Here is a 23,740-nt window from a genome sequence, read left to right as displayed (position 1 = left end):
TGACTATCTGGTCCTTCATTTTTGAGTGGAAATCGTCTGCCAAAAAGACCACGTGTAGTAATAAACAGCACACATACAAAGGAATGTAATGCACAGCCAGGCCTGCCAGGATGGTGGCTGCTCATACTTGGTGGTTCTTTAAGTGACTACTGAAGAGGTGATTGAATAAAGCAATAGGTGTAAAATAAAACATAACTTTTAATCCGTCAATTAAAAGACTACTAACATGTGTCACCCAAATGTGAAATAAGATGCATAAAAAATGCCAACCTAATGGGTGGGCCCTAAAAAAAGGGGGAGCCACCTAGATGCATTAAGGATATAAATTGTCACCTAATCATCTGTTTTACAGGTGAACAAAATATCTAGAGGGTACAGCAAACGATTCCACTCATGGATGCCATAACCTAATTGCACATATATAAATACAATGCAAAAAATGCCAAAGGGGTCTCTCAGGACCTCATGGATAGACAAACAGATGAGATAGTAATATAAAAGGAACAATCTCACCAAGTAAGATGATGGGTCAAGAGTCTCCAAGGATCCTCTACCCTGTCACATCCCTAAGGGGCTAGCACTCAACTAATCCCCAAACTCCCGCCCTAACAAGGGCAGTCCACAGATAACCCTAAATTGCACATGCCCTGCACTTTCCCTAAGGGGGTGTCCCAACGTGTTTCATCCAAGTAAAATCTTGTCATTCCAGACAATGAATATATCATCTGTGTACCGTGTCCATATTTCAGGGACACGGCACATAGACAAACCATCCAGTTGGTCACTCCCAAACACCACCGAGGAGGAGATTTGCATAACCGGCACACAGGGGCTCCCCATGGCGGTCCCCCTCAACTGGTGGTAGAACTTACGGTTAAATGTAAAAAAGTTGTGTGTTAGATAAAATCGAAGGAGCTTTAATACAAAATGATTATGCTCTCGGTACTGACACCCTCTCATGTTCAAAAAATATTTGACCGCTTCCAGACCATGCTCATGAGGTATGGACGAATACAAGTTTATGGCCATTGACAAGGTTTTTAAACCACAGAGGGGGGGCAACTGGGATCAGTTGCTTCTACAATGAGAGGCTAAGTGGATTTTTTATTTGGGCACAGTTACACCCAAAGGCCTTAACGATCAGATTAATTTTGGGTGTTTTATTTGAATTCTTCTTTGGTCGCTTGCTTTTCACCTACAGTGTCTAAGTAGTATACATTATGCTATAATCTCTTTTTTGTCACCTTATGTCAGGATTTGCACATATATTTAGTTGGAATACATTTCTTGGCCTCATTTTGTTGTTTTTTTGCCTCCTAATACATGTTTTGATAAATGAGCACTCTTTTACATCAGAAGTGGTATGCAACAGCAATTAGTATCCCCACAATTGATTTGACATATCCTATGGCAATCATTATGTTCTATGATCCGATCTCCAGTCAGCGGCACCTAATTAGTGGCGCTGATTGTGATGCTATCGTGATGCGCTGCATAGGGCGGACCACTGTTTACCGCCCGGCATCCAGTCAGTGGCACCTAGTTAGTGACGCTATTGTGATATGCTGTATAGGGCGGAACTATTGTTCACCGCCCGGTAATTTTAGTCGGGGTCAGTGCTCCTATTACTGCTACACTTTATATGCCGGGTTGATTCCTCAGTGGATTGGGTTGCATTTGACTGGTGCGCCCATCTGGCTGAGGCCACCGGAAGTGAGACTGATATGTATCATGCTGCTTCTGCATGTTTCTCTGCGGACCGGAAGTAGGTCATGTTTACATTTGTGCGCATTGTATTTGGCACCGCTGGAGGTGAAGCTGGATTCTCCAGCCAGGGAGGCAGGCGCGTGTTGCGCCGCCCCTGGATATTCCCCGCGGACCAGAAGTCGGCTGTTCTCCAGGGTGCACATTGTGCATTGGCGTTGCTGGATGTGGAGCCGAGCCCCCAATGGGTGTTCCTGGTTTTCTGTTGGCGTGCGTTCCACGGCCCGAAAGTGGCGTGGTTAATGGCGCTTACCTGGGATGCCGGTAATGAGTGGCCCATGCATGGGGGAAAACATATGCAGCATGTAAGGTAATTAATTATGGCGACGGGTGTTAACAACTATGTGTGATCTCACATGAAGTGAAGTTACTGTATCTATAAATATGCCCTTTTCCTCAACTGCTTGCGGACAGCATTGAGAGTGGAAGGATTGGTTTCCTCTTGTTGATAGCACTATGGCACTTTACAAGTCAAGTCCCCTGAAGATTTTACTTGGATGAAATGCGTTGGGACACCCCCTTAGGGAAAGTGCAGGGCATGTGCAATTTAGGGTTAGCTGTGGACTGCCCTTGTTAGGGCGGGAGTTTGGGGATTCATTGAGTGCTAGCCCCTTAGGAATGTGACAAGGTATTGTCTTCCCCTATTTTGTCCTCCATTCGGACCGAACAGAGGATCCTTGGAGACTCCCGACCCATCATCTTACTTGGTGAGATTGTTCCTTTTATATTACTATCTCATCTGTTTGTCTATCCATGTGGCCCTGAGAGACCCCTTTGGCATTTTTTGCATTGTATTTATATGTGTGCAATTAGGTTATGGCATCCATGAGTGGAATCGTTTGCTGTACCCTCTAGATATTTTGTTCTCCTGTAAAACAGATGATTAGGTAACAATTTATATCCTTAATGCATCTAGGTGGCTCCCCCTTTTTTTAGGGCCCATCCATTAGATTGGCATTTTTTATGCATCTTATTTCACATTTGGGTGACATATGTTAGTAGTCTTTTAATTGACAGATTAAAAGTTATGTTTTATTTTCCACCTATTGCTTTATTCATATCTAATTGTTTTTGGTGAGATCTTTTTCATGTCAATTTTTGACAGAAATTGTCTTATGCTTTACTGAAGAGGTGAACAAAGTATGGCAAGCAATTCATCAATATCCTTACAGCCCAATAGGACATGTGGATGGAGTTGTTATACAACAATTTCTTAAAGGAAGAGTTATTTTGAGAATGATGATTTTTTTCCTTATAGGATAGACTCATGTTTATTGAATATTCATATAATACCCTGAGGACAGAGAATATAAAGTGGAGAATCCCAACTTAGGCCCTAGATTCTCGGTCTTCTGCAAGGCTCCTAGTCCACGAGGAGATCCTCAATTGTCCGCAGGTCAAAGTGAAAAGATACAGGCAAACGAGTCTAGTGCCGGCGCTCCAGAAAATTATGTAATGTGCTGTATTAGTTTATTAAAAAAAAAAGGTTTTTTATTCTTCACATACTAAGTAAAAACAATGCGTTTCGGCTTGAAGAAAGAAAAAGCCTTCATCAGGCAATTTATACAACTTTTAACATATTTATTAAAATTAGACTATTATTGGAAACATTTTAATAGCAAGATTTCATTTTTTGCCAACATCAGAAATTATCTTCACATATGTTTTCGATCGGGCTGTAATAAAAAAATAAAACATGTTCTAGTTGCAGGGTATAGCACGGATTTCATACTGTTTAGGACCATTTGTCGATGCCATTGCAGGGTTCAGGTCCAATATTGCTCCAGGTGGGGCCTGGAAATTGAAGTTCTGTAACAGGGTGGTGAAGAAGAGGAACAGCTCCATTAAGGCCAACGTCTCACCTGCACAACTTCTTTTACCTGGTAGAAAAGGACACAACAACATGAGCATCAACTAATAACTATCCGATGCTAGAATAGTGGAAAGACAGAAAATAAGAGCAATTTCCACCCAAATGGACCATATTACACTACATTTACCCTGGGAACGGCACATGGGCTTTATGTTTGAAATTAAATCTAGACAATTACTGAAGGTCCAGCTGTAGGTTGAAGTCCAGCTTTGGAATCTCTAGCAATATGGATGATATTAGCTGAGTCCCAGCCAATATCAATCGCGTAGCCAAGGATTCAGGAACTAGACCTCCATCTAGATGTATGCTGTTGCCAACACCTACCTTGTTGAAATCTTTTGCTATACCAGATTTGGGTCAATGATATTTAACATGGATGACCATTTATCTAAACAACTTCCATTTATTACTAAATTCTCCCTATAGCAGCTCCTGCTACATAGGTGGTCCTGCAAAAATGTTACTTGATGAGGGTCTCCAGAGCTGGACCATTATTAAATGACTGTCTGTGTTAAGGCAACATCTTTAAAAGTGCAAAGAATAAATACCTAAACATCCATTATAAACTATAGCATTCAGTAATAGTGTTACCTATGGAGAATGGTATGAAAGCCTCAATCTTTCTCAGCTTTCCTTCTGAGTCCAGAAAGTGTTCAGGGTAAAACTCAGTGGGTTTCTCAAAGTAAGCTTTATCTCTGAGCACAGAGTGCAGTAACGGGATGACAACTGTGCCCTGGGGGGTGAAAGAGCTTTGAATTAATACAGAATAGATATTCAGAAGTCAATATATCCTATGCATTCATCTACAATGATCAGTAAAAGGGGTTATTTAGGCAATCACAAAAAATATTATCTGGGTGCCTCCACACTCCCTGTTACCTTAATTATAATTTTTTACTCCTCTCAGCCCCTACAGTAATTCTTGTGACATGTTACTATATACATCCTGAAATTCCTTCACACAGCCACATATCAATTAAAATAGTAATTTGTATTAAACAACTTCATAAAATAATTTTTTTTTTACATTTAGACAGATACAACAGGTACAGAAAAATTTGGAAGGGTATGCCCAGGAAAATTAATGATCCTCACAGAATAGTGTTGTACAAATTTGTATAAAAATTATCTGTTGCATATACAGTATATTCCATTATGCACACAAAATATTATATTTGATATCACACAGTAGGGAGGGAAAAATCCTGAATACATCAAAAGGCAAATAGTAAAAGGAAGCCACAATACCATACAACATAGTCCAAGTAAACCCATATTATGAAGATCAAATTTGCAATAAGAAAGTAAGGAATGTATAGGTGTGTGGTAAGAGAGGCACAATAAAGGAGCCTCCTGTATAAACCAAATTAATGATAGCAGAATAAAGTATTTATACATGCCCAGTGTAATGGTAGAAATGGTAAACCAGGTACAAAGGAAAGTATGATTACCTGAGTTTGAAACCTGTTGGACCCACAAAACCCGACGCGCGTTTCGCTTGGAAATGCTTAATTCAACATTTCCCTGGATGAAGCATTTACAAGTGAAATGCAAGTCATGTGTGGTGGGTCCCCTGAGTTTCATCCTCAGGTGATTATACCTTCCTTGGTCCCTGGTTTAACATATAGGCACCTTTATTATGCCTTCACAATGGACAAATATGCATACTTTACTCTGCTATCATTAATTTGGCTTATACAGGAGGCTTCTTTATTGTGCCTCTTTTACCACACACTTATACATACCTTACTTTCTTATTGCAACTTTGATCTTCATAATAGGGGTTTACTTGTACTATGATGCATCAGATAATTTATGTACTAATTTGATTGTACAATACTATTCTCTGAGGATTGTCCAAGAAGCAGTGCTTTATCTGTCTCACAACTACATCACTCCTACTCCCACCAAGCTCCATCCTGAGACTCCAATAGTCTCAAGTTGGTTAATTTCCTGCACATACAGTTTATCCCTATCGGCATTCCTCTCATTTCACCCAGTATGTACTACCCTGACACTCTACTGCAGTCAATATTTGGTCCTGGTGTTGACACTGGCAACACATAGACTCAGTGTGCTACAGGGAAACAATGGGTCAGACAATCCATTCACTGTAATCTAGTGCTTCAGAATTCCCCATACCATCACTTATGGACAAAGTTACAAGCTGATAACACTACTTGTTCAGTGTGCAGTCTGCAATGTCTGGGTCCTCTCCCTCTCTCACTGTGCACATCCCCAGTCACTGTAAACTTGCTGGAAATTATAAAAAAGTGCACACTGTAAAGATGCTGGCTTAGCAATTCAAATCAAAGACTTGAACTCTCTGTACTTGATGTTACATCAACCTAATTCTTACCTTAGGAATAGAATAACCTCTGAAGGTAACATCGCGAGAGGTGACATGGGGAGCACTTCCAGGTACAATATCACCAAATCTTTGGATTTCATGTATGACGGCATCTGTATACGGCATTTGTTTTCTATGTTCTATCTGAGGCTGAGCAGATCCGATCACTGCTTGAATTTCATCATGAACTTTTCCTGAAAAAATAAAAAAAATTGACATTGATTATTGTCCTTACTGTTCATTTTTAATGACAACCAAGGTTAGTTATAATAAAAAAATCAACTTTTATCACTTTTCTTATAGTTTGTATGCAGTTAACTTAAATAAAAATCTTAAATGAACTAATTACATTGCATCACTTATCTTTTACTGAGTTACATCCTGTATTATACCCCAGAGCAGCGCTAACTATTCTGCTGGTGCAGTCACTGTGTACATACATTACATTACTGATCCTGAGTTACATCCTGTATTATACCCCAGAGCTGCACTCACTATTCTGCTGGTGCAGTCACTGTGTACATACATTACATTACTGATCCTGTACTAATCCTGAGTAGTAGATTTGAGCAAAACAGGTCGGTCAGATTCAAAAATCACAGACTTTCGCCAAAGTCGGGTTTCGCCGATCGAAACCCGACCCTAGCGTGAGGTTGGCCATGAGGTCGCCGATCAGCGCGCCAAAGTCACGTTTCAAATGATGCTTTCAGCGCCTTTTCGAAGCCAATGATGGAGGACGCACACTGTGGGCAATGCAATGACATGGGCAGCAGCCAGCACCATCTTAGAGAAGGGCATTGAAGTGATTGGCTGGCTCTGTGTGGCGTCACAGGGGGTATAAAAGGCTGTGAACGCCGACCGCCATCTTACTTCTGCCGATCTTACAATAGGGAGAGGTGCTGCTGCTGATTCTGAACAGGGAGAGCGTTAGGCAGGGAAGAAGAAAAAAAAAAAACTGCTTCTGCTGATAGCACTTTTCACTGTACAGTTAGTGTGCAGTGCAAGGGGAGGATTTTTGTTGTGTGCAGCAGCGCTGGTGGTGATTAGGCTGCCTTTTAAGGCTACCTGCTAGCTGCATTGCTGTGTGCACACTGCTGTTCAAACTGCTTTTGTCAAAGCACTCCAAATTTTATTATTTTGTCCTGGTGAGTTACTGAGCATTCATTTTTTCACACATCGTCTAGCGGTGTACGCTCCTCACACACTACAGTGTATTCCGGCTGGTATCACGGACAAATAGAAGCTATCTGGGTGTGACTCTGGAAGAAAAAGCCGAGGAGTTTGTCCATTTTTCCAGACCTACACCTTAGAGTCGTTTCCGTTTTTCAAACAGTTTCGTATTTCTGCTGTTTGATTACAGTCAAAACTAGTCAGAGACAGCGTGTGTCCGTCCGTATACAAATACACGGAGCTTGACAAATTTCCTTACACACATCGTATAGAGCTGTCCGATTCTCCAACAGTATTGTATATCTGCCGTTCACATTACAGTCACTTTTATACCTAGTCAGCGTTTGTGTGTGACAGTCCGTAAATACATATACGGAGATTGTTAATTGCACAAAAATCAGATACAGCTGTACACTTCTGATACTGTTATGTATATCTGCTTGTTGGATTACGGTCCAATACATACTGTGAGAGCGTCTGTGACTAACATAATATACACGTTGATTTAATTTGTTTAATACACCTTACACAGCAGGACACTCCTCATACAGTACCATCTCTTGGCGTTCCAAGGTCAGGGACAGTGTTTGTGCATGGCTGTAGGGATGTGGATTTGCCAGAAACTGCTCCTCCACCCACCATGGGCAGTGCATCATTGACACCTGGAACATTGGCCCACATGTGCGATTGTGCCTTGCGGATCCTAAAAAGCGACCCCTGCATTTCCAAAATGATGAGGGATGACGACTACTCGCTGGCCAGCATCCTCGATCCACGCTACAAAGGCAAATTACACAACATCATGCCACAGGAGAACCTAGAGATAATATTGCAAACAAACAACTCTTGTAAATCGTTTGTTTGTGGCTTTCCCAGCACACAGCAGCAGGGCTGGTTTTTCCATGAGCCCTAGTGGGCACAATGGAAGAGGTGTTCGTGGTGCACACAGCAGAAGTGGCGTTGGAGACAGGGGTTTCATGACCATGTTGTGGAATGATTTCTCAAGTACCGCTCACACGACTGCTAATACTGCATCGATTAAAAGTGACAGGAGGCAGCAATTGTCAACTATGGTTACAAACTACTTTTCCTCCCATATCGATGTTCTCCCTCACAGATCATTCCCCTTTGACTATTGGCCCTCTAAACTGGACGCCTGGCCTGAATTGTCACAATATGCCTTACAGGAGCTCACTTGCCCTGCTGCTAGTGTGTTATCTGAAAGAGTCTTCAGTGCTGCTGGATCAAGCCTGACAGAAAAAAGGACCCATCTGTCGACCCAAAATGTTGATGATCTAACCTTCATTAAAATGAACCATGCATGGGTTTCAAAGGATTTTGTCCCACCTTCCCCTGATGACATATAGGTTACCAGAAATGTACCTCGGTTTTTTCCTCCTCTTCCTCGGACTTGCCCAATTACGCCCTTTGCAGCAGCTGACTGTCCAGCAAACACATCTACATGTGCCAATTTTTAAACCTCCCTAAATGGGCTGCCCACCCCTCAGCCCACCAGCTGGGGTCAAGACCTGGTGCACCCGGGCAAGTGACGTTGCTCTGATCAGGTGGATGGGCCCACTGATGGCCGACGGCAATGGCACAGGGCCCCTCATAGTACAATACATTGTCTCAGATGGTGGGAGGGCCCACTCACCGTCAGACACACCAGCGTACTATGAGGGGCCCTGTACCAGTACCATCGACCACGATTGTTCCCCACCTGCTTGGTCATGGCCACAGCACTTGCAAGTTGCAATACTTACCTCTCACTGCTCCACAGCTGTGTAGTCTGGGCAGTTAAATCCTTCACAGGGACGGCCACTAGAAATTTGGTGTATTGATCAATGATGGTTAAGATGTAGCTATGGCCTGTCCTGCTGGCCTCTACCTTCAGATGATCAATGGCTGCCATTTGAAATGGATGTCAACTTACAAGCGGATGCAGTGGTGGTTTATGATCACCTTCACAGATGTGATAGTCACAGACGTGTGACATTCCTGCCACCATTTTTCAATGTCTCCTCTCATGCCAATCCAATAGAGTCACCTACGGCCTGTGGCTTCTGTCTTTTGCACTCCAAAATGACCAGACACATCATGATTAGTGTTGAGCATTCCGATACCGCAAGTATCGGGTATCGGCCGATACTTGCTGTATCGGAATTCCGATACCGACTTCCGATATTTTTTCAATATCGGAATTCGGCATCGGAATCGGAAGTTCCAAGTTGATTGACAGACTGACGTCATCATGATGCGCGGTGTGTGCGCATCATGATGCGCCGTCATTTCGGGCCTTCCGGGGGTCTCTGCCGGCCTGCCGGGGGGCTGTGCCGGCCTGCCGGGGGGCTGTGTGGACTGCCCGGGGTCTGTACCGGCCTGCCGGGGGGCTGTGCCGGCCTGCCGGGGGGCTGTGCACCCTGTGGGGGTCTGTACCGGCCTGCCGGGGGGCTGTGCCGGCCTGCCGGTGGTCTGTGCACCCTGTGGGGGTCTGTACCGGCCTGCCGGGGGGCTGTGCCGGCCTGCCGGGGGGCTGTGCTGATGTCCGGGGGTCTGTGCAAGCATCGTCCGATGGGACTACAAGTCCCATCGGGCGATGCCTGCTACCATGACAGTGATTGACACATTAGCCAATGATGGGACAGTAGTAGTCCCATCATCCGGCTAATGTGTTAAATGTTAAAAAAAAAAAAAAAAAAAAAAAAATACTACATACATACTACATGCATGCTACATACATACTGCATGCTACATACATACTACATACATACTACATACATACTACATGCATGCTGCATACATACTACATGCATGCTACATGCATACTACATGCATGCTACATACATACTACATGCATGCTACATACATACTACATGCTACATACATACTACATATATACTACATACATACTACATGCTACATACATACTACATATATACTACATACATACTACATGCATGCTACATACATACTACATGCTACATACATACTACATATATACTACATACATGCTACATACATACTGCATGCTACATACATACTACATACATACTACATACATACTACATGCTACATACATACTACATATATACTACATACATACTACATGCATGCTACATACATACTACATGCTACATACATACTACATATATACTACATACATGCTACATACATACTGCATGCTACATACATACTACATACATACTACATACATACTACATACATACTACATGCATGCTACATACATACTACATGCATGCTACATACATACTACATGCATGCTACATACATACTACATGCATGCTACATACATACTACATGCATGCTACATGCATGCTACATACTACATATATACTACATGCATACTACATACATACCACATACATACCACATACATGCTACATACTACATACATACTACATACATGCTACATACATACTACATGCATGCTACATACATACTACATGCCACATACATACCACATACATGCTACATACATACTACATGCATGCTACATACATACTACATGCATGCTACATACATACTACATACATACTACATACATACTACATGCATGCTACATACATACTACATGCATGCTACATACATACTACATGCATGCTACATGCATGCTACATACTACATATATACTACATGCATACTACATACATACCACATACATACCACATACATGCTACATACTACATACATACTACATACATACTACATGCATGCTACATACATACTACATGCATGCTACATACACACTACATGCCACATACATACCACATACATACTACATACATACTACATGCTACATACATACCACATATATACTACATACATACAATACATTCATACAATACATACATAGACATACAGTACATATAACATAGAGTAACATACTTACCAATACTTGTCACATTGTTCCCCGAAGCCATTGTCTTTTCCGGAATAAATATTAACATAACAAACCACAAAAATACTCACCCACGATCCGAAGCAGTCCACGAGTGTGTCCCACGACGATCTTGGGTAGAGAACTGCAGCATCAGATGATGCTGCCGTTCTCTACGGGCTGCAGGAATCCAATGACGGAAGGTAGGTATCCTTCCGCACTGTATTCCTCCGCCACTTAAAAAAAAAAAGTCCCTAGTCTCACTTTATGCCATTGCTGCGTGGGAAATTCCCACACAGCAATGGCATAAAGTGAGACTAGGGACTTTTTTTTTTTTTTTAAGTGGCGGAGGAATACAGTGCGGAAGGATACCTACCTTCCGTCATTGGATTCCTGCAGCCCGTAGAGAACGGCAGCATCATCTGATGCTGCAGTTCTCTACCCAAGATCGTCGTGGGACACACTCGTGGACTGCTTCGGATCGTGGGTGAGTATTTTTGTGGTTTGTTATGTTAATATTTATTCCGGAAAAGACAATGGCTTCGGGGAACAATGTGACAAGTATTGGTAAGTATGTTACTCTATGTTATATGTACTGTATGTCTATGTATGTATTGTATGAATGTATTGTATGTAGTATGTATGTAGTATATATGTGGCATGTATGTAGCATGTAGTATGTATGTAGTATGTATGTAGCATGCATGTAGTATATATGTAGTATGTATGTAGCATGTAGTATGTATGTAGCATGTAGTATGTATGTAGCATGTAGTATGTATGTAGCATGCATGTAGTATATATGTAGTATGTATGTAGCATGTAGTATGTATGTAGTATGCATGTAGTATATATGTAGTATGTATGTAGCATGTAGTATGTATGTAGTATGTATGTAGCATGCATGTAGTATATATGTAGTATGTATGTAGCATGTAGTATGTATGTAGCATGCATGTAGTATATATGTAGTATGTAGCATGTAGTATGTATGTAGCATGCATGTAGTATGTATGTAGCATGCATGTAGTATATATGTGTTATGTATGTAGCATGTAGCATGCATGTAGCATGCATGTAGTATGTATGTAGTATGTATGTAGTATATATGTGGTATGTATGTAGCATGCAGTATGTATGTAGCATGCATGTAGTATATATGTAGTATGTATGTAGTATATATGTAGTATGTATGTTGCATGTAGTATTTATGTAGTATGAATGTAGCATGTATGTAGTATGTAGTATGTATGTAGTATATATGTAGTATGTATGTTGCATGTAGTATGAATGTAGCATGTATGTAGTATGAATGTAGCATGTATGTAGTATGCATGTTGTATGAATGTAGCATGTATGTAGCATGTAATTTTTTTTTTTTTTTTTTTTTTTTTACATTTAACACATTAGCCGGATGATGGGACTACTACTGTCCCATCATTGGCTAATGTGTCAATCACTGTCATGGTAGCAGGCATCGCCCGATGGGACTTGTAGTCCCATCGGACGATGCCTGCACAGACCCCCGAAGCCTGCACAGACCACCGGCAGGCCGGCACAGCCCCCCGGAGCCTGCACAGACCACCGGCAGGCTGGCACAGACCACCGGCAGGCCGGCACAGCCCCCCAGCAGGCCGGCACAGCCCCCCGGAGCCTGCACAGCCCCCCGGCAGGCCGGCACAGCCCACCGGAGCCTGCACAGCCCCCCGGCAGGCCGGCACAGACCACCGGAGCCTGCACAGACCCCCTGGCAGGCCGGCACAGCCCCCCGAAAGGCCCGTACAGACCCCAGAGAGGCTGTACAAGGGCAGGAAAGGGTTTTTCTTATTCCGATACCGGAAGTCCCATAGACTTGAATGGGACTTCCGGTATCGGAATCGGCGATACCGATACTTTTTTTAAAGATCGGCCGATACCATCCGATACGATACTTTGAAGTATCGGACGGTATCGCTCAACTCTAATCATGATAGGCAGTGAGGACCATGTCTACATCTCTCCCTGTGATCACAATTTGATGGAGACGAGTAACGGTGATGTGATCCACGCTACTGCGATAAAGCAATCCTTTCTTCACAAAGAACCTTTTTCGCTTTCTCCACAGACACACTAATTGAGGGTCTGCATCGCCTCTGCAACATCTACCGGGAGGTTTTCCCGCGATGAGTAATTCCAAAATTTCTGCTAACACTCGACTTTGCATCTCTACTTGTATCCATGTAGTTTCCAGGAGCGGAGATTCTTGACTGGCTTGCCAAGATTGAAATATATACGAAGATTTAAAAGTACCACAACACTGTATACTGGTGTATGCTATGAATACCATTCCATTTTTCTACTTTTGTAATTCTGGTGAAATACACAGTGAGCCTGTGAGTGTCTGTGTCTGACTCCGGAAGTATAGACGGAAATCTAATCCTAGACTGGACACACCTGGTATGTGCTGATACAGTAACTTGTTTCAAAAATTTGTCTTAAGGTATCATCTGTAGGATAACCAACTCTTCTTGCCACAGACAAACACAAGACTGAGACAGAGTTTGAATTGAACAGGTCCGTCTTTAGTGCCCATCCTTCTGTCAACAACAGCAATTCACCACAGCTGTTTCACACTTCTCTGTACACAGGCCCCGGTACCTTCACTTCCTTTGTAACTATAATTGTGGCGTCCTCTGTGGCTCTTTCACTGTGGCTGGCCTAAGCCCAACCACCACAGCGCTTCACCAGTCTGAGCACACCGTCCGTATGATAGCCCCAGGCCGTCTTCGTCTGCGGCTACCGTCCTCTGGGCCACCCCCCCATGACCGCCTCAACTGTCAGTCCTCTCTGGAGCCTTTCCACTGTCTCTATTTCCTCAGCAGAACTTCCTCTTTACTGTGCTCCCTTCGCTGACTGACTCTTCCAGAACCTTCCCTCAGCCTTTTATACTTCCAGTTTTGGTAACTCCGCCCACCATCACCTAACAGTTTCTCTGACCAATGGCAGTTATTCAGTCCTACTCCTACACTCTCCACTGCCCTCCAATGGGCAAGCTAACACTGCACGCTTTCTCTTTATCTTAGCGGTTTCACACCTACACTGCTCTGCACCTCTCTATTTATATGGAGATTTCAATTGTACCCTAAAAAATGTATACTTGCTATTTTGTTATCCAGGACCTTTTCAACAACATTTCTTATTGTGGTCAAAACCAAACTGAGTGAGCGTCTGAGGGTGACTACGGAAATATATACCAATATTTTCAATTTGGCCAACACTGTATACAGAAGAACGCTTCACATATAGTAACTTTTTTAGCTATTTAGATTCTGGTGTAATCCATAATGAGGCTGCAAACGTCTGTCTGTTACTCTGGCAATATATTTGGAACTTTAAGATTACCCCAACACTGTATACAGCTGTACACTTGTGTTACATAGCCCATTTACAGCTTTTCATATTCTTGTATAATCCATACTGGGCCAGAGAGCGTTTGTCTCTGCCTCCTGAAATGTATATGGAGAATCAGAATGTTTACACTATACTATATATACCTTGTAACTGGTGATACTGTACCCTTTTTCAACTTATATATACGGAGATTTACTGTTATCCATCGACTGTATAGAACTGTACGCTTCTGATACAGTACCATATATCTGCTGGTATTTTGGGTCCATTTTCAAAAACATGAGGAAGTATGGTGGAAGAAGACGCGGATGTGGGCGTGGAGGGCCACCTGGTACTGATGGTGGTGGTGGTGCATCTGCTGGTAGTGCCAAAAACACAATAGCAGCTAAGGCAGGAGGTGTTGAGCCAGCATCATGGTGTAGCTCTGGAAGGCCTGTAAGGCTCCCTTTTCTGGAAGTAGGTAGACTGCTTTTAAAGCTGGATTATCAGGAACTGTTTGTGGCTTTTATTGCTGAAACAGCCTCCAGCTCTATCGCCTCCTCTTCTGAAGTTGTAAAAAATGCAAGCACTGAGTCGTAACTGCAAACTTCTGGTCAGGAGCAACCCCTTTCCTTGTGTCCTTCACCCACATCAAAAGTGAAGGATGTGGAAGCACACACTTCAGATTACTCCATGGAGCTCTTTTCACATACCATGCCTGGGTTAATTAAAAATAGGGCCCATCATGTACTGGAGCAATGTAAATGGGGCAGATCAGACACTGGAGCAGCATCTAAGGGGCACATTATAAACTGGAGCATTACAAATGGGGCCCATTATATATGGAGCATTATTGGAGCCCATCATACACTGGAGCATCATCCATGAGGCCCATCATGTACTGGAGCATTGTAAATGGGGCAGATCAGACACTGGAGCAGCATCTAAGGGGCACAATATACACTGGAGCATTACAAATGGGGCCCATTATATATTGAGCATTATTGGAGCCCATCATACACTGGAGCATCATCCATGAGGCCCATCATGTACTGGAGCATTGTAAATGGGGCAGATCAGACACTGGAGCAGCATCTAAGGGGCACATTATACACTTGAGCATTACAAATGGGGCCCATTATATATGGAGCATTATGTGGAGCTCATCAGATACTGTATGGAACATTATATGTGACTAATTATTTGGTAAGGAGAAATATATGGGGCTCATTATTCTGTATGGTGCACAATGTGGTGGCCATAACATTGTATGGAGTAGTATACTGTCTTGTTTTTGAGCTATTGTACAATTTAAAATAGATCAGTCATGTCATGTAAGCAGTGAAGTATGTGTACTCTACCTATATTTCTGTGGCATATCGGAGCATTATGAGTTTTGGTATGTGTTAAAGGGGCGCACTGACACTCTTTGGCCCAGGGCACACGAAAACCTGGAGCCAGCCCAACCCCCCCACAACTTTAGCCAAATAATCCCCAGTTTTCAATGCGTAACTATTATTAGGAAGTAAATTAAGGTTGACAAGCTTCAGTTATAAGAATTGATGTTTTTGGCATTGAAATGGGCACTGTAGGTGTGTTTCCTGTCCTCCACTCCCTGCCGACTTTACTTCCCCATTGACTTGCATTGGGTTTCGTGTTTCAGTCGGCCGCTGACTTTTCCCTATAGTCAGCCGATTTCGTTCGACCCGACTTTTGCGAAAGTCGGGTTTCATGAAACCCGACTCGACCCGAAAAAAGGATAAGTCGCTCATCTCTACTGAGTAGAAATGAGCAAATATTTCATTGTTCAGTTACGATGACGTTCGCCGAATTTGCAATATTCACTGATTAATTAATCAAATATTCGCCAATAGTGTTGAGCATTCCGATACTGCAAATATCGGGTATCGGCCGATATTCGCGGTATCGGAATTCCGATACTGAGTTCCGATACTTTTTGCATATCGAATACCGGAATCGGAAGTTCCCATAATGCTGTGAGCCAGTTTGATTTGATTCAGCCAATGAGGAATCCTCAGAAGTGTGGGCACATCCTGTTAGGCATGTAGGCATGTTAACTAATGGCATGGCTGTGATTGGCTGCTGAAATGATGTCATGATGCACTATAAAAGCCGACACCGCCGTTTTGGGTTCACTCTGCTGTGAATTCAGCTAGGGACAGGCTGCTGTTCAAGACTCTGAGGGAAAGTTAGAGATAGCAATTTGCTATATAATATTGTGCTTTACCAAGGCTACATTATCAACCCCTGTAGCTTTGATTTGCCTTGCAGCACTGTTCACAGCTGTCTGCAAGGTCTGTGTGTGTGAGTGCAGCTCACGCTGTAGTGTTCTGCAGCCACCTCTGGTTGTAGTCCGCTCAGCGTGCATCACTGCCTCATACAACATAGTCCTTTTTTGTTTTATTGCTACTCATTTTTCCTGATTTTTTCTCCTATTAGTGTGTTTCCATCCGTATCCATCTACATTGGTTGGTTGCAAACACTATAGGAGTAGATATCGGAGCCTTTCTGCAGCCTTTCAGTGCTAGTGCCCAGTTCTCTGCACTGTTCACAGCTGTCTGTGAGGTCTCTGTGTGTGAGTGCAGCTCACGCTGTAGTGTGTTCTGCAGCCAACTCTGGTTGTAGTCCACTCAGCGTGTGTCACTGCCTCATACATAGTCCTTTTCTTGTTTTATTGCAGCTCATTTTTCCTGATTTTTTCTCCTATTAGTGTGCTTCCATCCCTATCCATCTACATTGGTTGGTTGCAAACACTATAGGAATAGATAGCGGTCTAGCGGAGCCTTTCTGCAGCCTTTCAGTGCTAGTGCCAAGTTCTCTGCACTGTTCATGGCTGTCTGTGAGGTTTCTGTGTGTGAGTGCAGCTCACGCTCTAGTGTGTTCTGCAGCCACCTCTGGTTGTAGTCCGCTCAGCATGCATCACTGCCTCACACATTGTCCTTTTTTGCTGTAGTGCTGCTTATTTTTCCAGAATTTCTCCTATTAGGGTGCTTCCATCCGTATCCAGCTAGATTGGTTGCAAACACTATATAGGAGTAGATAGAGGAGCCTTTCTGCTGGCTTGTGGCCTGCAACCCCAGCCAGATTAGTATTAGCTTATTTTTTGTAGCCTCATCTATTGCATTGTAGGTTACCTTACTGCATTGTAATAGCTACAAAAAGTTTGTGATACTATCGCTTTGACATCTTTGGTCACATCCTTTTTTTTAATTTTGTGAAACAAAACACGTAAATAAAGTTCACCAAACACTCCACTTTACAGTTGTGTAGGCCACATTAGCTCATATTAAAGTGTAGTACACACTTTATCAAATTAGTGTTTCTAATACATGTTAGCAGCTGTTCATGAATAAGCACACTAAGCCCATAGTACTTTTTTGCCTATCTTTATCAGTCTACAAAGATGAAGAAGGCAGGGAGTAAGGCACGTGGTCGTGGGCATGGAGTTTCAGCAGGGAGAGGACGTGGGGATTCTGTGCCTGCTGCAGGCACCAGTCAGTCAGCATCCCCCAGTTTTCCCAGGGAACAGTCCTTTATGCGCAGCTTTGTAGGAGCTCGCCGTACACCACTGCTGCGGGAGGAACAAATTGGAGCCGTTGTCGGATGGATGGCAGCTAACACATCAACTTCAATTACTTCCAGATCCTCTCAGGTCCAGAGCACTGAAGAGCAACCATTTATCTCTTCACCACCTGCCAAATTGCCCAGGCAGTCAGAGAGCCCTGGACAGGAGCCACCTCTACTTCTGTTCTCTGAATCTCTTGGCTTGGAAACAGGGGGCCAGCCAAGCAGCATTCTAGAATGTGAAGAAGAGGGAATATGCAGTGATGCGCAACAGCTTTGTCTCTCTGAATCTGAAGAGGCGGGTGGACCCGTGCCTATGGTCTGCACATCTCAGTAATGATCTGATGATGAGACTCAGGTGCCACTTTCTGGTGCATACTGTGCTGGCGAGACTACCCAGGAGAAGCAGGTGTTTGAAGAGGGTAGTGTAGATGATGAGGTCCTTGACCCATCATGGCGTGAGGAACAGGAAGGTGGTGGGAGCAGCTCTGAGGAAGAGATTCCCCGAACGGCCAAAACAGGAGGGAGAGGGAGGGGGCAGACTTGGTTGCCTGTAGCCTCCACTTTGGCACCCATTAGGAGCATTCCTCTTCCAAAATCCAAAACGGGCGCTCCCAGGACTTGCAGTGCGTGGTCCTTTTTTGACACAGTTACAGATAACATTTGCTTTGTCAAATGCAAGCTGTGTAATCAGAAAGTCAAAAGAGGGAAAAGTGTCAGCAACCTCAATACCACAAATATGTGGAAACATGTGCGGACCAAGCACGTGCTGGAGTTACAAAGACACACTGAAGACGTAGGCCAACCTACAGCACCACCTACCTCCTCTTCAGCTCGTGTTGTAGCCTCTTCCTCCAGCTCACACACAGCTGGTTCGGCTTCCTCACAGGATCGCCATGGAAGAACCTCTGGCACTGTTGTAGAGAAACCCAGTGTAATTCCACCCACAGCACCACGTTCCCTGTCATCCTCACACTCCCAGGCCACTCTACAGCCATTAGTAGCACAGGCATGGGAGAAAAGACGGCCATACTCGGCAAACCGTCCCCGAGCACAGGCTCTGAATGCTGGCATTGCAAAACTACTGGCCCTTGAAATGCTCTCATTCAGGCTGGTGGAGACTGACAGCTTCCGTGACTTCATGGTATTGGCAGTCCCACAATACAACGTGCCCAGCCACTTTTATTTCAGCAGGCAAGCGGTCCCTGCCCTTCAAAAGCATGTGGAGGGAAAAATTAAACATGCGCTACTAAACGCCGTCAGTAGCAAGGTCCACCTGACCACCGATGCGTGGACCAGTAACCATGGACAGGGACGATACCGTTCCCTCACTGCCCATTGGGTAAATGTTGTGGAGCCGGGTACAGATCTTGAGAGTGGCGCTGTACGTTTTCTGCCATCTCCAAGGATTGCAGGAATCCAGTCTGTACACATTGACTCCTCCTCATACTCCAGTTCCTCAGAATCAGCACTGCAGGAGCCGTCACGGTCTACCTCCACATGGACCCGAGAACGCTTACCTGTTACGACCTATATGAGCACAGCCGTGGCCAAACGCCAACAGGCCATACTGAAATTATTTTTGCTGGGGAATCGAAGCCACACAGCGCAGGAGCTCTGGAATGCCATCAAGCGGGAGAGCGATGTGTGGTTTGGGCCAGCGAATCTCCAGCCAGGCTTGGTAGTGTGTGACAATGGCCAAAATCTGGTGGCAGCTCTGGGCCTAGGCAACCTCACTCACATCCCATGTCTGGCACATGTGCTCAACTTGGTCGTGCAGAGTTTTTTGAGGGACTATCCGGATCTTGATGCACTGCTGCACAAGGTCCGCATAGAGTGCGCTCACTTGCGGCGTTCCAGCATGGCAAGATCGCGCACTGCAGCGCCGATTCCGCCTTCCGTAAAATCGCATCATATGTGACCTACCCACCAGGTGGAATTCAACGTTACATATGCTGGAGCGGTTGTGTGAGCAACAGGCAGCAGTAATGGAGTACCAGCTGCATCAGGCGCAAACAAGTCGCACTGTGCGCTGTTCACACTTCACCACCACTGAGTGGGCCTCTATGATGGACATCTGACACGTTTTGCGTGCCTTCGATGATTCCACACGGATGGCGAGTGCAGATGATGCACTAGTCAGCATGACTGTCCCCCTTATCTGCCTGCTTGAAAAAACACTGCAAGCACTAAGGGAGGAGGTTGTGGAAGAGGTGGAGGATGAGGAGTCACAAATGCTATCTGCTTCTGGACAGTCTGCGCAATGTGGTTCCTCACAAAGGGCTAGGCAGGGGACACTTTGTGAGGAGGATGAGGAGGAGTCAATGGAGGAGGAAGACATCTCTCCAGAGGAGGGAGGTACACAATGCTCTAGTAGTCAGTATGTAGAGCGAGTTTGGGGTGATGCAGAGCAGGCAGAGATGACGCCTCAAGCAGGGGACAGCGTTTCTTGGGCAGTTGGGAGTCTGCAGCACATGGTTGATTTCATGCTGCAGTGCCTGAGAAACGACCGCCGCATCGCCCACATTCTCAACACGACTGATAATTGGGTGTACACCCTCCTAGATCCTCGCTACTGGGACAACTTACAAAGCCTCATAACACCGTTGAACCGGGAACGTAAAATGCGGGAGTACCGAGACACACTGGTGCATTCCATCATGTTCTCCAATACACCCGAGAGCAGTGCTGCTAGTGCTTTACAAAGCAGCTCTGTGCGTCGAGGCAGTGGAGGAAGCTCTGCCCAAAGAGGGAGGAGAAGCAGTGCCTCAGCACAAGGCAAGACCAGTATGGCCCAAATGTGGAAAAGTTTTGTGTACCCACCACAAATGTCTACACCATCACAGACGGCTACAGTCAGCAGGAGGCAACGTTTCCGTCAGATGGTGACAGACTACATGTCTTGCCCTCTCAGTGTACTCCCAGACGGCTCTTCACCCTTCAAGTTTTGGATCTCTAAGCTGGATACCTGGCCAGAGCTTAGCCAGTATGCATTGCAGCTACTGGCTTGCCCTGCTGCTAGTGTATTATCGGAACGCGTCTTTAGTGCCGCAGGTGGTGTACTAACAGACCGTCGCATGAGACTATCCTCCGATAACGTTGACCGGCTTACTTTTCTGAAAATGAATAAGGCCTGGATCTCGCCGGAATTTGCCAGTCCTCTTCCAGATTAAATAATTGGTTGGCAACAGAATCCAGGTCTCCTGTTGTGTTCATGTTTCTACCACCAGAACTGTAATCCCTGTGCTCCAACACCGCCAGTTGCTGCTCAGAAGTGCAATCTGCACAGAAAAACACTAGGTCCTGTGTTATTGGGGTTCAGTAACGTCAGCTGCTCCCCTGCTTTGTGCCCGGCAATGTCTCCTGCTCCGTCCACATTCACACTACTACTGATTTCATACTTGCTCCAATTAGGCCTCTGGCTCCACTCTGTCTCTAGCATTTACCCTGGCCTCCAACACCGCCTGTTACTGCTCAGAAGTGCCGTCTGCACAATCAACACTTGCTCCTGTGTTACTGGGGTTCAGTAACGTCAGCTGCTCCCCTGCTGTGTGTCCGGCAATATCTCTGGCTCCCTCCACATTCAAACTACATAAGATATTAAATTTACTCCAATTAGGCCTCAGCCTAAACCCTGATTGACCCTGGGCTTCAGCACTGCCAGTTGTTGCTCAGAAGTGCCGTCTGCACAGAGAAAAACACTAGCTCCTGTGTTCGTGGGGTTCAGTAGCGCCAGCTGCTCCCCTGCTGTGTGTTTCCGGCAATGTCTCCTGCTCCCTCCACATTCATACTACATCAGATATTAAACTTGCTGAAATTAGGCCTCAGCCTACACCCTGATTGACCCTGGGCTCCAACACTGCCAGTTGCTGCTCAGAAGTGCCGTCTGCACAGTCAACATATGCTCCAGTGTTATTGGGGTTCAGAAATGTCAGCTGATCCCCAGCTGTGTGTCCGGCAATTTCTCCTGCTCTGTCCACACTCACACAACTACAGATTTTAAACTTGCTCCAATTAGGCCTCTGTCTCCACTCTGTTTTTAGTATTTTCCCTGGGTTCCAGCACCGCCAGCTGGTTCCCAAAAGTGTCTTTGGCACAGGGACTCCCTCCTGCCCAGCCTGGTTCCAGCACACCAGCTGTTTCCGGGTAGTGTTAACGTCACTTTGCCTCCAAAACTTTGTCCTGTCATGCTGCGGTTGGGTTAGCCGACTCTATGGTGCCTGCAGTTTAGGTGCTTCCTATGTGGGCTGCGGGATCTGGCAATAAAGACTGGCTTTGTAATGCCAAAAGGACAAGCACCCCCTGTAGGACTGTGGGTTGCGGCAACTGTGGCCGGCTCACAGCCTTGCAACTTTGTTTTTCATGGGTACCTTCTGCTACCCATCCTGGCTCCAGTACCGTCAGCTGGTTCTTGGCAGTGCCTTTGGCTTAGGTTCCTCCTTCTCGGTATCAGAGTTCCAGCAACGTCTGCTGGTCCTTGGTAGTGCTTTCTAGCACAGGTACCTCCTGCTTAGTAACCAGGTTCCAGCACCATCGGCTGGTCCTCAGTAGTGCCATTGGCTCTTCTACCTTCTGCTGCCCCTCCTGGTTCCAGCACCGTCAGCCGGTCCTCGGTAGTTCCATTGGCTCTTGTAGCTTCTGCTACTCATCCGGATTCCGGCACCGTCAGCTGGTTCTCTTGGCAGTGTCTTTGGCACGGGTACTCCCTCCTGCCCAGCCTGGTTCCAGCACGCCAGCTGTTTCCGGGTAGTGTCAACGTCACTTTGCCTCCAAAGCTTTGTCCTGTCGTGCTGCGGTTGGGTTAGCCGACTCTATGGTGCCTGCAGTTTAGGTGCTTCCTATGTGGGCTGCGGGATCTGGCAATAAAGGCTGGTTCCGTAGTGCCAATAGAACAAGCACCCCCTGTAGGACTGTGGGTTTCGGTAACTGCGGCCGGCTCGCGGCCTTGCAACTTTGTTTTTCATGGGTACCTTCTGCTAACCATCCAGGTTCCAGTACCATTAGCTGGTTCTCGGCAGTGCCTTTGGCTTAGGTGCCTCCTTCTCGGTATCCGAGTTCCAGCAACGTCTGCTGGTCCTTGGTAGTGCTTTCTAGCACAGGTACCTCCTGCTTAGTAACCGGGTTCCAGCACCGTCAGCTGGTCCTCGGTAGTGCCATTGGCTCTTGTTCCTGCTGCTGCCCCTCCGGGTTCCAGCACCGTCAGCTGGTCCTCGGTAGTTCCATTGGCTCTTGTAGCTTCTGCTACCCATCCGGGTCCCAGCACCGTCAGCTGGTCCTCGGTAGTGCCATTGGCTCTTGTTCCTTCTGCTACCCATCCGGGTTCCAGTACCGTCAGCTGGTTCTCAGCAGTTCCTCAGCCTTCTTGTACCATCTGCTACATTTCCAAGTTCAAGCTTTTGGAAATGGTTTTTGGTAATCACTCTGGATCTCACTGACGGCGACCCTGAAGATGACGACGACCCTGAAGACCACCCCGAAGAAGACGACGACCCCGAAAATGATGACCCTGAATACGACTACCCGGAAGACCACCCCGAAGAAGACCAAAAAGATGACCTTGAAGAAGATGACCAAGAGGACAAAGAACATGAAGACAACCACCAAGATACAGAACAACAAGAGACAGAAGACCAAGAAGCAGAAGACCAAGGAGCAGACGAACAAAAGCAGAAGAACAAAAAGCAGAATAACATTATGCATAAGACTAAAAATCAGAGCAAAAGATATCTAA

The 23,740-nt window shown here is 45.2% G+C and overlaps 1 protein-coding gene across 1 annotated transcript in view; it reads right to left on the bottom strand.

Moving 5' to 3' along the window:
• Positions 1-3,324: 3,324 nt before the first annotated feature.
• The window catches only part of LOC141098556 (cytochrome P450 2B5-like), a 69,492-nt gene continuing 49,076 nt past the window's right edge, over positions 3,325-23,740 (bottom strand). Inside the window, exons 9-11 of the mRNA XM_073586446.1 lie at positions 5,997-6,181; positions 4,229-4,370; positions 3,325-3,644 (exon numbers count right to left, since the gene is read on the bottom strand). Coding sequence (XP_073442547.1) covers positions 3,466-3,644; positions 4,229-4,370; positions 5,997-6,181 — 506 coding nt within the window. The 3' untranslated portion in view covers positions 3,325-3,465. The remainder of the gene's footprint in view (positions 3,645-4,228; positions 4,371-5,996; positions 6,182-23,740) is intronic.

This window comes from Dendrobates tinctorius, unplaced genomic scaffold (genome assembly GCF_039654945.1).
Source record: "Dendrobates tinctorius isolate UK_male_01 unplaced genomic scaffold, ASM3965494v1 ptg000093l, whole genome shotgun sequence".
NCBI classification, from domain to species: Eukaryota; Metazoa; Chordata; class Amphibia; order Anura; family Dendrobatidae; genus Dendrobates; species Dendrobates tinctorius.
Note: the sequence above shows the minus strand (reverse complement) of the source record. Positions and strands in the feature narration are given on the sequence as shown.